The 11,941-nt window shown below is 53.4% G+C and overlaps 1 protein-coding gene across 4 annotated transcripts; it reads left to right on the top strand.

The window, feature by feature from the left end:
• Positions 1-788: 788 nt before the first annotated feature.
• LOC137663477 (zinc finger protein 502-like) lies at positions 789-11,941 on the top strand. 4 transcript variants are annotated; one of them, XM_068400743.1, is made up of 4 exons: positions 789-857; positions 9,042-9,148; positions 9,609-9,756; positions 10,432-11,941. In XM_068400743.1, exon 4 carries the CDS (start codon positions 10,446-10,448, stop codon positions 11,865-11,867), a length of 1,422 nt encoding a protein of 473 aa, XP_068256844.1. In that variant the 5' UTR covers positions 789-857; positions 9,042-9,148; positions 9,609-9,756; positions 10,432-10,445; the 3' UTR covers positions 11,868-11,941. The 4 variants fall into 4 exon arrangements, 3 of the variants coding, with proteins under 3 accessions (XP_068256844.1, XP_068256845.1, XP_068256846.1); XM_068400744.1 differs by having other exon boundaries at positions 10,435-11,941; XM_068400745.1 differs by having other exon boundaries at positions 9,612-9,756.

Consider the following 11,941-nt stretch of genomic DNA (forward strand, 5'->3'; position numbering starts at 1 on the left):
GCTGTACCCAAATAGCAGATGCTGTGGTGACCAGCATCTCAGTAAGGCTTTAGGCACAGTAGCAGAAAAAGCCTCCACGCACCTGAAGGAAAATGTCCCCAAGAGAGAAAATACCATCCTGTCAGCAAGAGTTTGTGACAGAAAGCAGCTCTAGCCTCTAGCATTGGTGCTTCCCGACCTGCCAGGGCCTGCAGGCACGGTAAAACACAGCCAGTGCCGGGAGACGTGGACAAGGAGCACTGGCAGTTCAGGGGGCATGGTTCCCTGGGACTTGTGCCTTGTTGTTGACTGCCGTATGTCTGCACAGGTATGAGATGTGACCCGAGCTCTTCCAGCACGGCAGCTGGTCACGCTCGTGCCTTGGGGGAGTCCCTTGTGCCCGACAGGATACGACCCCACGCCGCGGCCCCTCTTCCACCCGCGACCAGCCGCCCCCCTTCGCGGGCCTTGTCAGCTCCTCCCGGGAGGAGCCCCGGGTGCCGCTGACCCGGCCGGGCCCCGCAGCCCCCCGGCGGTGGGTCTCCGCTCCCCCGCCGCCCTGTCGCATCGTGGCGAGAAGCCGCCTCCCTCCCGGGGGAGGCCCTGCGCCGAGCACGGGGCGAGAAGCCGCGCCGGCCCCGCCGCACCGGGACCGCTCTCCTCAGCCCCGGCGGAGGCGGCGGGGCCGCGCCCGGAGCAGACAAGGGTTAACACCAGCGAGCGGAGCGGAGCTGAGCCCGCCGCGCCGCCCCTCGCACAGCGGCCCCGCAGCGCCGCCGCCCGGCCCCGCCGCCACCGCCCCCCTCCTCCCCTCGGCCGCGCCGCCGCCCCCGCCTCGGCCTCGGCCCGCCGGCGCCGCGCACATGGCCCGGGCCCCGGTAAGTCCGCCGGAGGAAGCGCGGCTCCTCGGCGCCCGCCGCAACAAAAGCGGGGCGGTGCCGGGGCGGAGGGGGCGGGCGGCGCTGGGAGGGGGGCCGGGCAGGGCCGGGCGAGCGGAGCCCGGCGAAGTAACGGGCCGGGAGCGCCGGGGCTCCGAGGCGGCCGCTGCGGTGGGAAACGGCATGACATTGTCGAGGCGTCCGGGGAAGGCGGGCTGGGGAGCGGGGACCCTGCGGAGCTGCGGCGCTCGGTCGGGGCCGACCGCCGGGCAGGTGACGGGGAGCCGTGCGGGCACGGCCGGCGAGGAGCGGGCGGTCAGTGCCGGGGTGAGCGGCCCTCTGCGGCCCTCAGCCCCCTCAGCCCACCGTCCCGGTGCGGGGGCAGCCGCAGGGTGGCCCCGGGGCCGCGGCGCGGGGCCGTTGCATCGTAGAGGGCCTGGCCGGAGCCATCTGATGAGGAAATCTCTAGCGTTTGGCTCTCTGAGGCCAAATCTGGCAACCCCACGGGTGTACCAGCCCACACCACGCGTGGGCTGCCAGCCAGGACCCGAGGGCGGCGATGGCAAGCGAGGCTGCTGCAAGTAATTGCCCCGGCAGTGCCCCGCTGTTGGGCTGGAGGAGCTGTCAGCGCCCAGGCAGCTGGAGGGGACGTGAAGCCCTGGTGCCTCAGGCAGGGACCCGGCAGCTTTGGGGTCTTTGTAGGGAGCAGAGAAGGAGCTGGTGTGCCAGGGTGAGGGCAGGGCAGCCTGCGTTTTGTTAGGGATACCACCCATCGAGGGCTGTGCATTGGGCAGTCCTCCATGAAGGCAAGCAAGTACTCTTGTTCGAAGGCTTGCACGTCTCCTGTGTGTGACCTGCCTTCAGCCTTGGGAAAGATTATGCTTCCCAGGACAAATGGAGGACCTGTAATTTTGAGACCTTCTACCAAGGAGCTCTTCTTCTAAGGACTGCCTTCAATGGATAGAGGCAGAGCCTACATTTCACTCAGCTGTGTTTGTGTCACTTACACAGTGTAAAGGGAACAGACATGCCTGACCCTCTCCACAGGGATGTGCTTGGTGTGGTGCATCCCCAGGGAGAGCTGCCTGTGGCCCCTTGCTCCTCATGGCCCTCGGTGGAATACATTATAAGAAGGCCTGCGAAACCAAAGGTGAATAGGGGAGTCTCACTTTAATGGTGGTCTCCTGAAAGCCTAAACCAACCACTGGAGTTTAGAGTAGGTTTGAGGTAGCTCTAAACTCATTCTCAGTGGAGAGATAGAAAACCAGAGCTGGTTCCCAAAGAGTTCCCACTCTGCTTTTAGCAGCAAGTGCTGGCTCCAGATGGCTTCACATGGTGTTACTTACAGGTATGTCCAGTGTTTACGAAAGAAACAGCATTTCAGCCAAAGTTCCCATAAATTAGACTCTCTGATTTTTTTGAGACAAGATGAACTTCTTAATATGAATAATTATCCTGTGTGTTTCATAGCATCTATTTCAGAAGTAAATGACAACCACGTGCAAACACCAATACAAGGAGAATGCTAGCCCAGCAGTTTCCTTGCAGGGTAAGGCCTTCCTGCATTTAGAGAGCACCCCTTGCGTATATATGTATGTATATTCACAATCCTGAGCAATACCATTTCACATCCTTGGGCTCTCCCATGCACTTGGAAAAGATGGCTTTTCCCCTTGGTTCCCACACTGTTCACCTGGGGAAGCGCTGGCAACCTTGGCCATGCCTCAGGCCTAGGAAGGAGGACTCCTCGTGTTTCTGTCTTCCCATATGTCCCTGAGACAGCATGTCTGACTCGACACTGTGCAGAACAGCCACAATGTCTGATCTTCCTTTGCTGCTCACTTCTCTCTTCTGTGCCCAGTATCAGTGCTGGTTGCCCACTGAGACACACTTGCATTGTTCAGGGCCGCCAGCAGTTTCAGGGCAGCAGCCTGCAACTCTTCCTCCCCCACTGTCTTCCCCATGGTCAACAACTGCTGAAGCATCTGCATTGAACTCTGCACATGGGTATCTTGTAGCCTCAGGAGGAGATCTTGGATGTCAGTGGTGGGCAGCTTTCCTTGCTGCTGGCCGCTGGCTGTCACCTCTGGGGCATGTGGGTCAGAAGGATTTAGTTGCATTTTCCTCAACCATGGTGTGCCCTCAGGTAAGGAGGCTACTTCCGTGTCAGGGATGGAGTGGGCTAGCTGGGCAGTTGTGGGAGACATGGGAAGAAGGCTCTGGGGACTGAAGATGCTGGACAACATGGCATCGCTGCTCATGGCCATGTTGTTGAAGGCTTGTGTGATGCCCAGCTCAGCTTTGGTCTCTCCTGGGCATGCAGTCCTCTGTGGAGGAGAAAACAAACCTCTGTGGAGATGGCAGGCCTGAGGAGCAGGCATCTAGCCACCCCCCTGTTCTGTGAGGTTAGCACTCACTGCACAGTCCCATCTTTCCCATTCCTTACAAAGGTGAGCCCAAGACAGGGAAGAAACCTTCATCTCCTTTCCTTCTTAAGTTTCCCTATAAGTCTCTTCTTATGACTCCCAGTTGTCTTTCCTTCCCATGAACCACCCTTTCTCCTGCAGTAGCCTAGATTGTCTCATCTTGCTTGGGAGTGAGAGCTGGAGCTAAGGGCTGAGGTAGTCCTCAGAAGTTAATTTTCTTCAAGAATACCTTCCCCAAAGTCTCCTTTTTGGCAAGTGGCTGCAAGTGCCATCTGTGTAAGCTAGTCAGCTTGGTGGGAGTGCCCTGGAAGGTGGGCTGCCCATGGCTCTCTTCTATCTTCCCTGTCTTTTAGCCTCCTGTTTTCCCGCTTCCTCATTTTCAGGGCTCTCCCTTTTGCCTGATCATTGCCCAGAGCACACCGTGGTCTTCAGGAAACACCTAAATAACTCACCTTAATGAAGTACCTTTTCCTAATACAGCGATAAAAAGAAAAGGTGCAGAAGTCAGGAAAGAAAGGAGTTCCTGGCAGTTCGGAGCATATGGGCCCTAGAAAGAGGCAAATAAAGGCACAGACTCAGTGATAAACTCCAGTGCTGGGGTCCCACCAGCTCGCAGCAACAACCTCACTGTCGAATAACATCCTTCCATGAAAACCCCTGTGCATTCGGGAGCCTCCCTGAACCTCAGTAAGAAAATCCACGACTACTTTGGTCGTCTCCATGACCCAAGGCGTGAGAGGAGGCTGGGCCTAGGGACATAAGTAGATGCGATTGAGTGTGAGAGAGGATGCTCATGAGCAGATGTCTTCTCCTCACTGCAGGATTGCTACCCACCCCTCTCCCCCACCAGCTCACGAGTCTCCATCCCCTCCCAGCAACTAGGTACAGTGCTGGCTGTGCAGGACTCCTATCCATCTGCCTGCCCATGGGAATCATGGTCAGCTTTACCCTCAGGGATGACTCCGTGGTTTTCGTACTCGTCCAGTCTCCGGACCAGGGGGTTCTGGCAGCCGTACAGTGCACGAAGGAGGCAGGCAGAGCTGGCGCGGCGGGCGACCCGGAGGGACCTGAAGAACTGGCGGTACTCCTGGTCGGAGAGTGGTGTTCCCAGCTGCTGCACCTTCCCGCCCTGAGGGCTGGCTGTGCAGCCCCAGCCCAAGAGCACTGGTGAAAAATAATATGCAGGGCATCAGAGGGAGAAGGAAATGCTAACCATGGCACACTCAGGAGAGCTGGAGGACTGAACCCAGATCTCTGTTGCCTTCTCTGGGTGCAGGATGCAGCACATGGGAAATGCAGTAACAGGTTCAAGATGGGGGTCTAGACCTAGGGAAAACCTCTTCTGCCCATGTTGAAAGGGGTGTAAGATTTTGGGGACAGTACGTGGCTGAGGGACCTTGACCAAAGCTCTGGAGGTTCAGATCTTGAACTGGGAGAAATGTCTTGGAAGTCATGGCTGAAACTGGGAATGTAGCTCTGCTGTTAGGGCTGGAGCAAGGAGACTTTCCTTTCAACATTTCAGCCTCTGCAAATTCTCTTCCTCTGGGCAAGTGGGTCCAGACCCCTTGAGTTAATGGAGCACGCCCCAGTGGACATGTGTATGCCCTTACAATGGTCCAAGCATTCACTGAACCCTTACGCAAAACTTAAAGCCAGTTCTTCCCTGTAAAGAACATTATGAAAGCTTGTGAACTCAAACATTTGGAGGTTAGATGTGCCCAAATAAAAGCTTCATGTGCGATTTTAATTTCATCCTCTTGCATATGCTTTTTATACATTCTTTAAGTACACAGCAACCTACTCTTCTTTCCTTAAGACTTGCTGCTCCTTCAGCGTAGAGGCTGGACCTGCTCGGGCAGGGATTCGGTCGCTGGGATTAGGCACGTACTATTTTGGGACATCTGCCTCATTTCCAACAGCTTGGAAGGCATATGGAAGAGTGAGGCAGATGCTGGAAGGGCAAGGGTAGTTTTGTGGATACTCTTCCAAGTAGTTTTTATTCCTGGCTACACCACAGAGGCTCCTGTGTGATGCTAGGCAAGTACCACGTTTCTTAGCGTGTTATTAGTGGCATTTTCCTTACTTTGTGGGTTGCCATTTACAGGAAGGCTGAGCTCTCTTGCAGTTTTGGAGTGTGCACGTGGTGTATTTTGAATGGCAAGTAAGTGCTATGTTAGCATATGTACTCTGAGAAGACAGGGCTGAGTTATCTCAAACTGAGATTCTAAAAGTAGTGGATGTTTTTGACTTTAATCCCTCTCTGCCCTTGTTTTGCCATTTGCAAAATCACTATAAACCAATTAATAGCTGTGAAGCACTAAAATATAGAGTATGTAAAGGGTTCGGGAGGAAATGGGTCATTCTGCCTATAGCAGAGTTCAAATGGGATCAGTAAATAAATCGGAGAGTCAAACACTGAACAACAAGGGTGACATAACATACTGAATAGCAGCTCATTAGAAAGGTAGTGTCCATCCAGGAGCTAAAGAACCCAAAACCCATGTGAAAAAAAGTGAAGCCAGGGAATTAAACAGCTGGGTTACTATGTCCATGCACAGGGGGAACGAATCTAAGGCTGCAAAATGGCATGCTCCAAGTTTGACTTCGCAACCTCTGTAATAGTCTCTTGGCCTAAGATGTCTCTTTTTTCCACTTTGGGTAAAAACAAACTTAAAAACTTCCTTGTGGCCTCTATCTTATTAACACCTATGTGTCTGCAGATGCAGCAGGATCAAACAAAAGCATGTAACTTTCCCCCTGAGAGGACAGTGGGGATTATTGAGCACTCGATGAGGCAGTATGAGACGAGAGCACCATACTTTGCCAGGTGACTGTGTGGAGGTTTGCAGAAAGACAGGGAATGAGGAGACCGGGGGATACGGGACCCCTCCACAGTCTCCCAGCAGGAAGTGGCCAGAGCAGCCTGGCCTTTCTATCCATTTCTTCCAGCTATATCCCTTTCTGTTTGTCTTTAACCAAGGTCCTCTCTCAGACCTCTTTCTCCTGCCTCTCCTGTCACTTCACCTGGCCAGCTCTTCCCTTTTGGCCTTGCGGGTCAAGTCCAGATCTCTGCATTTGTGCTCATGTCTGGTTTATGCACCCAGCTGTCCCCATCATCACATCTCCAGTCTCCACCTCTGCTCCAGCCTCTGCCCACTGGGTCCAGTTCCAAGTCTTCCTCCCCGGCTCCTTGGTTACTCTCTGTCCCTCCTTGATTAACAAAATACTCGCTCCAATGGGTGAAGACCGGCAAAATTTTAAGCACCCGAGATCTTTGCACCTGAGGTGTTTGAGGGTGCTCCTGTCTCTTTCTCTCGCCTCCAAATTGCCAAAGCTGAGGAGCAACGGGAGGGGTAAAGACGAGCCAGGTCAGCCACCCTTCCTCACAACCTGGCTTGAAGGAGAGAGGTTTCCTACTCACCAGACAAAACCAGACAAGCCCACGTGGCCAACATCACACCATGCATGGTGCCTGTAACAGCCTGGAGCCCCCTGTGCTGCCAGAGGTGTCACCTCCACTGCTTTGCCCTCCTGCCTGCGTCCTCATCCTGCCCCTCTGGGTTCACCCAGGAGAGCTGGGGGAGGCGGCACGGCTGGTGACGTCATAGACATCTCTGTTCCCATTGTTCCTCCTTCCGCTGCCCCTGCTTCCTCCCGCCCACACCTCCCTCCGTCTCTTCTGCCCCACCGCTGGGTTTGGTTTCCTCGGGCTGACATCCATGGCAGCTTTCTGTTCTCCATGCCTCTCCCCCCTCCCCGAGGTTTGTGGTCTCAATGGTTGCTCGCCTGCCTTGTCCTTCATGGGGCAGCCGCTCTGGGGCCTCTGTCTGTCCGTCATCACAGGAGCTCAATGCGGCCTGTCGCCTCCCTGTGCTACTGGTCACTTCTCTTGTTCCTCATTCGGCCTCATAGGACCATGGTAACCTCATCAGCCAGAACACTGCTTGGGGACTCAGCTTTGTCCAAACATGGCTGCTCTGGAGACCAGCACCTTGTCCTTGTCTGGTGCTCGGTGGTCTTTCAGGTCTCCCCTCTTGTTTAAGGACAGATCTTTACTACATGCCACACAATGTGCTTTTCTGCCGTACCCCACAACTGGCCTGGCTCTGTGCAGCATCAGCTCTCTCCTGCATCTGCCTTCTGTAAGTGCTCACCCACCATTTTAGGGTGCTTGTTGACCATGTGCTCGCAGCAGCTGTTGAACAGCAGCAGGAGGGGACTGAACCAGAAGGACATTTCTCTCCTCCTAAAATCAGAAGGACAGCTCAGCAGGGTCAGGCTTACCTGCAGAGCGGCACTGCCTCGTAGGTGGATGGGGGATGTATGGGGAGGGAGCCCTCGGCTTCCCTGCCTCTTGCCTGGGATCAGAGCCTGCAGCCGCTGCCTGCTGCCGGCAGGAGTGGAAACACCCTCTCCCCAAGGGGTGATGCCCACCAAATCCACTGTGGAGGAGGCGGCGGGGAGCAGGAAGGACATGACTCCAGGCTGAGGCAGAGCCGACAAAATGTCAGCTCTCCATTTTATGAGGGGCCTTCTTTGATCGCGGTGGCATTATGCAGGTGGGGAAGTCTTCCCCTTGCCCTCGGGAGGGCCTGGCAACTGACGTCTATCGCAGTACCCTCCTCTGGTACACCCCTGAGCAGCCAGTTCAGTTTATTTCTCATTTTGTAAGGAAAAGATGCTGGTTTACATTTCTTTTTCATACAAACACCCAGTCATGAGGAATTTTACATTTGTTCCTAGTGTCACGGTAGGAATCCACGTGACCAAAACGGTGCAACACCATTGCAGAGCTGGCATTCACGTGTGCAGTTTTTAAGCATTTTCTTCCTGTAACCTGTACATTTCTAGGATGTCACTGAGCCCTCGGCATCTTAAAGTGCCTCTGTACAAATACCACTGCACAAATGTAGTGCTAAAGCTAAATAGGTGACCTAATTTTCTATCCCACAAACCCCACTCCCGCACAGCATACTTCTGCTCTAAAAAGAGATCCTTGAGAAGTGGGATTGCATGTTGGCTGACTAAATCATCTCGGTGTTCATGCATAAACAGGTGTGTGTGACTGTTTTTTTCTGCTCACTGCCAGCCCTGTAAACTCCGTCTGGAACAAGGCAGCCAAATTGCCATTCTTCTGGAGCACAGGACAGGAAATTCTGCCTTCGGACTGCTCCTGTCGATGATGTGTGAGCAGATCAAAATCACCTGGCTGAGCCACTGAGAGCAACCAAGCAAAATACTCCTTTGGTAAAGGCAATAACCGGGATGCCAGACAGACGCAGAAAGCAGCCCAGTTGTGAAGGCAGCATTTTTCCTCCACCTGCAGAACAGAACTGCATTAACTACTTTATGTTCTCATTTAGTTCAGTAGGAAGAAAGGTGATGGAGAGAAAATGGTTTGAGGAATCGATATTTTTCTTATACAAAACTCAGTAGGTGGCATTTTTGGTCTGGAAGTACAGCAGGAGGAACATCCAGACACTTGTGAGAAGGCAGCAAGCTGGCAGGCAGCTCTTCGCAGCATGTGCAGTTGACCCCGTCTTCACTACATGAGCTGTCCCTGGTTATTGAACCCAAACGGTGGTGTCACGGTGTGCGTGGCAGAACAGACAGTGACCCTGACTCATGTTTCTGGGTGTCATTTTCCTCTGGTCTAGGTTGCTTTTGTCTCCTAAATACTTATTCTCCTGTAATCTCACTCTACAGCACCGCTACTATGACAGGTATTTATTACATCTGTTTTCTTTCCACTGGTCAGGATCTGCAGTCCCTGACTTGGCTTTAACCTCCTGGATGGAGTGAAGAGAAACAGCTTTGCAGCCAGAAGCAGCTAAACGCTGAGACAGTAGAGAGATTGCTTACAAGGTGAGAAATTGAATAGAGCATGTCTGGGAAGGGAAGAAAAGAGCTGAATGCTGAAAATTTGGTGTGTACTGTGCTGCTTGCTCTGCACTCGTCCTGCCTCTTCAGCTTCCATACTGTATAGATTCTGCTTTCAGGAAGATTCATAGGCAGGGTACGATAAAGATAAAACACACTCCTGGGGAATCTAATACCCTTTCAAAAAGAGCCTATTCAAAATGAAATCAAATCTTGGTATTTTTCAGCAAAGACTATACTCAGAATGTTAGAAGGCATAACTAACCAAAGTGTGGCTTTTTCTTCCTTTCATGCTGACAATATTTTTAATGTTTTATTGGTCATTTTGCTGCCTTGGGCCAGTGCTATACCTTTATTTGTACTACCAATGTTTCTCAGCCCTGAGTGTTGTAAACAAAACTTTGGAAATCAGTATAACCAGTGCAGTGTTGTCTTCTAAAATCAGCAGATCACCTGAAACAAAACCTGAGGGATTTATCCTGCTGCATTCGTCTCATATTCTGACCTCCCACATGTAAGAGGACGATGTTAACTCTTTGAGCGGTGCCATCCAGCTAATCAGCTTACCTCACACTCCAGCATCCATTTCCAAGGTGTGTTCTCCATATAATAATAAACAACCAGGAGATTCTAAATATTTCAGTCTAAATGTTCATTTCCATGCTTGGTTAATAAAACAGTTCATCATTCCACTCACTTGCCTATCTGTTCTGTAGACAAAATCTAGATACAATTTGCTGTAGAATAGATGGAGCTTTCTTTCTAAGGAAAAGGGCTATGACTGGAAAGAAGAAAGAAAATAGTCTACTTGGCAGGGTGGCTGTTCCTGTGGTGTTGGCTGCTTCCTTCCTTAATGAAGCATGGGAATGCTGGAAGAAGAGCAGCGATTCATAGGCAATGGGAAGAGAAGCAGCTACAGTGGGGGTTGTTGAGGAGGGCAGTGATGATATTCCTCTAACCTCGCTAGACATGGGAACTTTGAGGACAAGCAAGTGACAGGTTTTGTCCATTAGGGCTGTGACTTTATGACAGAGGACCGTCTTTGCAATCTGTGCCACAGTGGCCGCCCATCCTCGGGTCACACTCCCTTCCCGTGCTTCTCGATCTCCATGCCCTCACTCAGCCCAGAGAAGATACCAAGGGGCTGGCTCCTGCACTGTTAGCTAATGGTGACTGATGTGCAGCAGGTCTCTGCGGTTGCCCTGCGTGGACTTCTCCCTCAGAGAAGTGGGGGGGTTATTCATTGCTAGTTCCTCTGTTCACTCCAGCAGGTCACAGGACCATGGGCGACATGCAGAAGGGCAAGCTTCATCAGGAAAGTCCTGTGAGAGCTGAACTGCATCTGTTCCCCTCCAGAAAGCTCACAGGAGATACCCTCCAGAACGCTGATCAAAGACAGGACCGCAAGCAGGAGCTGGAGACAGAAAGTGAGGTGGAGACGTCTTTTGGAAAGAGACAGGGAATGGTAACTCCCCGTGGGATGGAAGTCTGGGAGTGCGAGGACAATGGTAGAGCCCACATCAGCAAGGTTATCCTTGCTGGGGACAAGCCAGACCCACCCTTGTGTGGGAATGGTGTCATTTGGATTCAGCAGGTGGGAGAGAAAACCTATGAGTGTCCCGAGTGTGGGAAGAGCTTCAGCCGGAGCTCGTACCTGAGCCAGCACCAGAGGATCCACCTGGCAGAGAAACCCTTCAGTTGCTCCGAATGTGGGAAGAGTTTCACCCGCAACTCAGACCTGATCAAACATCAGAGGATCCACACTGGCGAGAAGCCCTACCAGTGCAGTGAGTGTGAGAAGACCTTCAGCCAGAGGTCCAATGTGATCAGGCACCAGAGGACCCACACAGGAGAGAGACACTACCAGTGCAATGAATGCGGGAAGAGCTTTAGCCAGAACTCACATCTCATCGTCCACCAGCGAAGCCACAAGGGTGAGAAACCCTTTAATTGCCCCCGGTGTGAGAAAAGCTTCAGCGACCGCTCCTCCCTGATCATACACCGGAGAGTCCACACTGGAGAGAAGCCCCACAAGTGCCAGGAGTGTGGGAAGCATTTCCGGGACAGCTCGGCCATCATCCGGCATCAGAGGATCCACACGGGAGAGAAACCATACGAGTGCACCGAGTGTGGGAAAACCTTCCGGCAGAGCTCCTCACTGGTGACCCACATGCGAACGCACACGGGCGAGAAGCCCTACAAGTGCCCCGTGTGCGGGAAGGCCTTTAGCCAGAGCTCGGCACTCACCACTCATCGCCGGATCCACGCGGGGAAGGCCTTGCCCATGTACCACAGCAGCCTCCTGCTCAGCCCCTACCAGTGCACCGAGTGTGGCCGGAGGTGCAGCGACTGCTCCACTCTGGCCAAGCACCAGACCACGCACGCGGAGGAACGGCCCTACATCTGCGTGGAGTGCGGGGACAGCTTCCATCGGAGCTCGGCTCTCAACGTGCACCTGAGGATTCACCGCGGGGAGAGACCCTACAAGTGTGAGGAGTGCGGAAAAACATTCAGGCACAGCTCAGCCCTCGGTGCCCATCTGAGGATCCACGCAGGAGCCAAGCCCTACGAGTGCGGCGAGTGTGGGAAAAGCTTCCGGAAAAGCTCAACGCTTAAAGTGCATTTGAAAATCCACGTGGGCAAGAAACCTTATAAATGTACAGTGGGTAGGAGAATGCTCACTTCCCGCTCACTGCTGCCATAGAACTGGAGCGGGTGTTCGGAGGAGGAAACAAAAGGAGTGTTTGGAGGCACCTGAAAAAGGTGGATGATGAGAAC

Source organism: Nyctibius grandis, chromosome 5, assembly GCF_013368605.1.
Source record: "Nyctibius grandis isolate bNycGra1 chromosome 5, bNycGra1.pri, whole genome shotgun sequence".
In the NCBI taxonomy this organism is placed as follows: domain Eukaryota; kingdom Metazoa; phylum Chordata; class Aves; order Nyctibiiformes; family Nyctibiidae; genus Nyctibius; species Nyctibius grandis.

Coding starts and splice junctions, on each gene's coding strand:
- LOC137663477 (XM_068400743.1), top strand. CDS start 10,446: ATGGGCGACATGCAGAAGGGCAAGCTTCATCAGGAAAGTCCTGTGAGA.